Source organism: Penaeus japonicus, unplaced genomic scaffold, assembly GCF_977035675.1.
Source record: "Penaeus japonicus unplaced genomic scaffold, GWHDUDI00000001_assembly GWHDUDI00000014, whole genome shotgun sequence".
NCBI lineage: Eukaryota > Metazoa > Arthropoda > Malacostraca > Decapoda > Penaeidae > Penaeus > Penaeus japonicus.
Window position 1 is genome coordinate 6,764,857 of NW_028234416.1, and position 7,500 is coordinate 6,772,356.

Genomic DNA, 7,500 nt, shown 5'->3' on the forward strand with positions numbered 1-7,500 from the left:
CCTCTCTCTCTCCCTCTCTCTCTCCCTCTCTCTCTCTCCCTCTCTCTCTCCCCTCTCTCTCTCTCCCTCTCTCTCTCCCCCCTCTCTCTCTCTCTCTCTCTCCCCTCTCTCTCTCCCTCTCTCTCTCTCCCCTCCCCCCCCTTCCCTCTTCTCTCTCTCTCTCTCTCTCTCTCTCTCTCTCTCTCTCTTCTCCCTCTCTCCTCTCTCTCCCCCATTTCTCTCTCTCTCTCTCTCTCTCTCTCCCTCTCTCTCTCTCTCTCTCTCTCTCTCTCTCTCTCTCCCTCTCTCTCTCTCTCTCTCTCTCTCCCTCCTCTCTCTCCCTCCCTCTCCCTCTCTCACTCACTCACTCTCACTCACTCACTCATTCACTCACTCACTCACTCACACTCACTCACTCACTCACTCACACTCACTCACTCACTCACTCACACTCACTCACTCACTCACTCACTCACTCACTCACTCACTCACTCACTCACACTCACTCTCACTCTCACTCACTCATTCACTCACTCTCTCTCTTTTGCGAAACTATTGAAGCATTCTGACTCACCTATTTACTTTTTCAGAGCACTGACTTATTTTTTTCTACTCCAATAAGCCCCTATTGACATAATTCGGGAACTCGGCATATTAAAACATGGTAATTCACTTCCAAGGCTTCAAATCAAAGCCGAAGTGTAAATCGTGTCATTGCACAACCGTTAATCCTGATCCGAAATGTGGGATCGAGATAAACATCCAAAGTAAACAATTAAGATAATCAATCATAATTAAGGTGATTAGCTTGATTAAATGCTTATTAATAAATTAACGCCATGGCGGACACCGAAGCGAATATTATCTCATAATCTAAGCATTCATATTAATTTGTACATGCCGTTGCGGTGTGTGAATCCCTGAGATTATGGAATTATATGATACGTTCTTATCCGGCACATGTGATTATGGAAATTAGGTCATTTGATTACTACTGAAACCTATTGGCCCACGTGTCCGTGTATAACACAGCTGTATCTACATAAGCTACCTGCTCAGTGTTCTGATTTGTTTTATTCATTTGGTTAATCTTGGCATATATGTCTAAATGAAACCAAAGATTTTCCTTTATATTGAATAAATGTTTAAAAATCCAATAACGAATCTTCACTCAAAACACTGTAAACCAAACACAAAATAATTTTTTAAACTACAATCTTGAAAGTGCTAAAGAATCCTGTAACTTCAAAAGTAGCTACAACAGCTGATACTCAAAATAAATACCATGAAGACAGTAAGTCTGACTTCTAAAATCACAGCCAAGTAGCTTAACAGTCCTCTCTACTTCCTGCACTTTTTTTTTGATCTTGTGATCCCAATCAGTATGTAAATGCAATAATTCCAGAACATATTTTCCGTCGGTCAATAACTCACTTTATAGTTATAATTCAAATAAGGAAGAAGTTCCACCAATTCCCAACAAAGGCATATCCTAGAAACAGTGCCTTATAGAAAAAAAAAATGACTTGAATCTTCGTTTTTCACAATTTCTCATCAGTATAAACACTGTTATAAATATAAGAAGGTACTCTTCTGGAAATTTACCTATAAAACAGTAGTAATCCTTGTATAAGAACAAATGCCAACATCTAAAAACAAATCACTATATGACAACTTGTAGCTAAAAAAAAATCATTACATTTACATATAAAATTTGTACCAACAAAAGTTTCCTCACAGATATCAAGAATAAAAGTCATATATATGTCATCATTAAGTCTTTTATGAATATGCAGAGTGTTTGCTGGGAGCAATATTATTGTATCTTATAATTTTTAATATTTCTAAAGATTAAAGGGTATTGCAGGAAATTTTAGGGGGTACAATTAATGCAAGAAAATCTACTATTTAGTTGGGGAAAATATGAACAAGTTTTCTAGGAGCTACTAAATATCATATGAAAAAAATGTAAATATGAATAAAATTGCTATCCTTGATCAGTATGAACACCAGCTATGAGCTATACTGTCTGATATGATAATGATGCCTTGGGGAAATTTCCATTCATATTTTACCAAAACAATATACTCAATTATATCTTTAAGAGGAGAACTGTTGTTGGTATTACCACAGAGTATCAGAAAGTGTACTCACCTCTCACTCCATCAGAAGAGTTGTCCTCCTCAGGTTCATTAAAGGAGGTCTTCCTACTGCCCGCTCGTCTTCTGGGTGAGGAGCCAGGAGTCAAGCCCTGGAGGACCTCCCCAGCGTTCCTTAAAACAGCCTCACGAGCTGCTCGGAATCCACTCGCTGTCATCAAAATCCAATGTCAGTCAAAACTGAGTACTATGAACTTTTTCTTTAGTGTTGGGATAAGATAGGAAATTCACATACAGAAAAAAAAGTGTAGTTTGGTCTACATTTTACAGGGCTGGGTACACAGAGTAAGTCATTACTGAAATTGCTATCAAACAATGCAAGTTTTTTGTAGTACATATATGGAAAATTAGTCATAGCTCTGATATCTTATAATGTATAAAAAAATTGATGTAATGACAACCTTTGTGCCTTCAGCTTAGTGCATAACAAAAAATCTTTCAGAATATTCAGGTCTAGACAAAGGGATTGGTCACCAATTTAAGGCAGGCACTTCATAGCTACAAAATTCAATATAACATTTTTTGAAGCATTTTGGGTTTACTAAATTGGAATAATCATGTCTATAGTGACAGATTAGGACACATAAACATATAATCTTATGTAGTTGGTCTCCCATATATTGAAATATATATATAAAATATATTATATATATTATATATATATATATATATGTGTCCTAATATATATATATATATATATATATATTCTTTTCTTATTTACATAACTGCCTCTGAATCAGTTTTATGAATTCATATTTTGTTTTCTTTTGCCTGCATCTTTCAACAATACAGCAGTTTATCAACAAATGTTAAACATGTATTCCCTTTGTCCTAATATATAATACTGCTATGTCATGACAGACAAAGCATTCCTAGTAATCTGAGTATTCTGATTCCCTGCTCAAGGTGAAGGTGAGTTTCAATTGATGACACTAAGAAGTATCTAATGATAGGGACAACAAAATCAAGGAAAAAGACATCATAGACATTAGAGATGAACATGATATTATATTTAATAAATCATGTTTGTGCAAAATTCAGATACATGACAGATATTGTAATCTTTTGTTTCTTGACAGGGTCAGAACATATAGGGCTATTTCTATAAAGTCATGCAGTTCCCCAAAATATGCTTAGCAAAAAAAAAAGAGCCTTCCATGTTTTCCAGTCTTTGTGTGTAGCATACACATGTGGTGATCAAACATGGTAGGGTAGCTAACAAGCACAGCATTCAACAGCCTACAAATCATGCTATTTTACACCTCTATTCTGAAACAGCTTTTGTGTTGTTATCAGACAAGGAAGCAAAAACTTTGTATAAGCAAATTGGCAATCATAAATCAAATAAATAAACAAATGCAATAAAACAAAATCACACTCGTCTGATACACACACACATATATATTTGCATATATGAATTTCTCAAGAGCGGTTTCAAAAATATGATGGGCACGGAGGTTTCAGTGACGATTAGGATTTCACTATGAGGTTGGAGAGCTTGTTAGTACCTAGGTCCTGCTCCTCAGTGGGGGTCCCTGCAGTTGGGGGGGTCACAGCCTGTTGGTTGTTAAGGGCGTGTGCATGGGCCACCTCCTCCATGGTAACTGGCTGTGTTCTGAAGCGAGTGGATCGGGAGCGCCGTCGGGGACCCTGAGCACTGTCGGTGGGGAGAGCTGCTGGTCTGCGCTCTTCCTCCAACATGCGGGTCCAAAGGGCCACACGTGCCCCCACACTGTTACTGTCCAAGGTCTTGTGTTTTTCATCCTGACTGCTACTAGAGCCTCCTGTGGTGCCACCCATCCATGGCACTAGTTATTGGAGCATATGAGGTCAGGTCAGGCAGAGGGAGATTGATTGGGGTGTAACAGAACTTTTTCCTTTTTTATTTTCGTAAGTTATACCTCAAGGTTAAGGGATAGGCAGAGTCAGGCTTTCCAATTGTGGGAAGAGAATTCTTTATAGGAAATAATTCCAATGCTATATATGCTTTAAGGATTACCACAGTCTTGGTAAAGCCATTCTCCTCAAAATGTTATTATGGATTAGTAAAACCTATGTGAAATATGAAATTCCTCTCAATATCTGTTTTGTTATTGGTACATTTTCATCCTAATTCTTTGTGGTTTTGTGTTAACAGTCATGTCTTTCACTTTTACTTGCTACTGTCATTTATCAAGACAATAAATTTAAATAAAGCCTAAATTAAAATATATGAGCGCAATTAAAGAGCAAATAACCAATATCAATTACATTTCATGTGAAAAATCAGTGGTATTTTTATGATACACAGTAACTGAAAGACAGGATAATGTGTGATGGTGTGCCATATGGAAACTGCAGCAGCGGGTGGCAGTAGTAGCTTCATTCCGCCAGTATCAAGTGACAGTATGATTTATGGTTAAAGGGCCATGTCATAGCACAGGGCTAGTAGCAGGCCTGAAGCCTAAAACAACATGCACATGCAATAAAAAAGATACTCAAGCTGACTGATCTTGTAGGATCACAGAATGAGTGTTTCAGATCAAAATGCGAGTTGGCATGAAATAGCTGCACCATGTGGGGATACCTCTGGAAAGTTCTGTCTGCATATTGTCATGGGACTTGCAAAATCAGTCAAATCAGGGTTGCCCACTATAACATTCCAACTCAAGGAATGCTCTCTATGGTAACTCACGTGATTCTCTTCGTGCTGGAGTGCAATCTGAGTCGTGAGAGGCCGATGCAGAGTCAGAGGCATCAGCCATTCTTGCTGCCTGACTCACCTCATCCTCTGTCACAGGTTGGGTTGCATGCCTGGAGGGAAAATGGGTTGTAAATGATGAGTCCCTTGGATTTTGGACATCCAGAGATAGACCGGCCATTATCATTTGGTTTTCAAAAGATGACATTGAATTACCTTATTGCAAAAATAAATACTTCTTTTGAGTGTGCATACCAAATGTAACCATCATTTTTTGACATTTGATGCATGTAGTCTATGAAGCAAACTATTCTAAAGTTAGTGAAATATTACACAGTGATAAATATAGTTCACTTCACAAACACACAGCTAGTGATAAGAGGATGGCGCACGATTGTATATGTTACTACATGTTGCAAGTAGATCACAGTGTACAAATATTGCTATACAATCTACAAGTGTAGCTTAAGAGTGAAAATACTAATGTAAGCTGTGTAATAAATTTCTTCAAAAAGATATTTTACGATCATCAAACTTTGAAATGTGAAATACGTCAGTATTGCGGAGGTAGAAATAACAAGAAAAATAAGTGAGCATTAGAGTACTACTGTACATGAAGCACCTACTTTTATTGTAAAAATATATTAGTCTCTTACGTTTCAAAGAAGTTTGCTATCTTGTCACATCTAGGAAATGACATGAAATTCATGTTACTCTTACTATATTCTATAGAAGTTTAGAGTAAAAAAAAACTATGAAAGAATAAATGACAATGATCAATTCATTTATCTATAGTGCATGAATTATCTATGGCTAAAAGTCATAATCAAAATATTATTGCCATACTTCGATATGTGGTAAACAAAATATTTTCTAAGAGCAAATTTTCCAGAAATAATCGGTATGAACTGAGAACTGTGGAAGCAATCAGTATGGTGTTGATTTCACATTCAATAATCACAGACTGTAATACCAAGTTCGCCTACCTTGTTCCTCGTTCTCTTCTACTTCCAAAACGTGTAGGACGAGATCCCGAGTTTGCATCTGCAGGTTTCTTCTGTTCACGCTCCAGCTGTAAGGACAAATGCATGAGAGAAATGCTTTAAAAAATCTAAAAGCATTTTAAGTTTTGTTTTTCTGGTATGTAGGGACTGTGTCATTTGAGATATGACCGCCATTACTGATCATGAGCATCATCAAGGAAGCCCTCTGGCCCTCAGATCTTCTACCAAACCTTTCATGGTCTATTTCCTCCCACTCTCCTATCCTCCTCTACTGCCTCCCTTATCATTTCCTGTCCCCTTCTTTTTTATATGCCCATACCATCTCAACATACTCATTCCTTCACATCTACTCTGTCAACCTTTAAAGATTCCTCTCACTTCTTCATTCCTTTCCCTGTCTGATGATCTAATACCTGCAATCACCCTTAACATATTAATTTCAATTGCTACTAATTTTCCTTTAATAGTCTCCTTCACTGGCTACATGTCTACTGCATGAACTATTCACATTCCTTGTACCATTCTCTCTTGTACTTCAATAACACTACTTTCCTGAACACCATATTGCTTGTATTTCTACACTTGCTCTAAACTGCCCTTATGCTGCCAATCACTGTTTTGGCACCTCCTGTTCTATCTATTGTCTCCTAAATAACAAAACACCTTTACCATCAGATACTCCCAATCCCTTACCCTCATCATACTCAGATCTTCACTCTCTTTCACACTTAATTGAATTAATTTTCACTCTTGTTCCACATACATTGCAAGGGTCAACCACAGCTTTCTCTGCGTTGAACTCTTCTTTGTCATTTGTTTTCACAATCTTTGCCAACAATCCCGTTCTTCACTGTGATTTTTATTTCCTGTGTCTACTTATTTAGTTGTCTCCTCAAATCTTCCAGCGATGGATTCATCACAGCTAAATCGACTGCGTGCAACAATTATTATATCAACTCTTTTCCTACATTTGCTAACATCTTATCCACAATATGACAATCAGCAATGGGCTGAGCTCTGAACCTTGATGCACACCTATCTTTACTTCAGAGCTATCTCACCCGTCACTAGTTCTTATGAGTCAGAATCCAAGAAAGAGAAAAAAACAAAGAAGATAAGATAGTCAATAGATTAATGTCCCAAATAGTAAAAGAGTTAAGTGAGATTACTGATAGTAAATCTACATGTTCATACTGAAAACAATATCAGTAACATAGTGTAAATTCATGTCTCCTTTATTTGATATTTTAAAAGAATTTAGTTTTCTGTCTATATATATAATCTCTATTTGCAGCAATTTGGAAGTCTTAAACATTTAAATGAAGCCATAGTAATGAATTTCCATAATCTATAAGAAACCTATATAAAGTATGTAACTTATCATATCAATATGAATAGGGAAAAAAGTATATAAGAATTGGAAAGAGAAAAAAATGAAATAAACACATATACACAACAGGGCAAAAAAAAAGGGACAAACACATCTCCATATGGTTCATCATATTATAATTCACTCTTTCCTATCTACCTGTGCAAAGAATGCAGCTCTCTGTGAAACAGAGGACGGGGTGTCAGGTGTGGAATCGAGGCTGGAGGTCATGGCACTGTTGAAGGCCTCTACCACTGGACGGTCTAAAAATGCTTCGTTGATGGCCTCAGCGCTTTCCCCTCTCACAGC

The 7,500-nt window shown here is 37.2% G+C and overlaps 1 protein-coding gene across 9 annotated transcripts in view; it reads right to left on the reverse strand.

Moving 5' to 3' along the window:
* The window catches only part of LOC122259168 (supervillin), a 139,877-nt gene that overhangs the window by 62,493 nt on the left and 69,884 nt on the right, over positions 1–7,500 (reverse strand). For 5 of the 9 annotated variants that reach the window (XM_086543841.1, XM_086543845.1, XM_086543840.1 and 2 more), the window contains 6 exons: positions 7,351–7,500; positions 5,805–5,890; positions 5,475–5,504; positions 4,813–4,931; positions 3,647–3,946; positions 2,134–2,289 (listed from right to left, as the gene is read on the reverse strand). The exon at positions 7,351–7,500 is cut by the window's right edge and continues 43 nt beyond it. In XM_086543841.1, the coding sequence (XP_086399967.1) occupies positions 2,134–2,289; positions 3,647–3,946; positions 4,813–4,931; positions 5,475–5,504; positions 5,805–5,890; positions 7,351–7,500 (841 nt within the window). The remainder of the gene's footprint in view (positions 1–2,133; positions 2,290–3,646; positions 3,947–4,812; positions 4,932–5,474; positions 5,505–5,804; positions 5,891–7,350) is intronic. The other 4 variants (XM_086543842.1, XM_086543846.1, XM_086543843.1 and 1 more) reach the window with 3 other exon arrangements.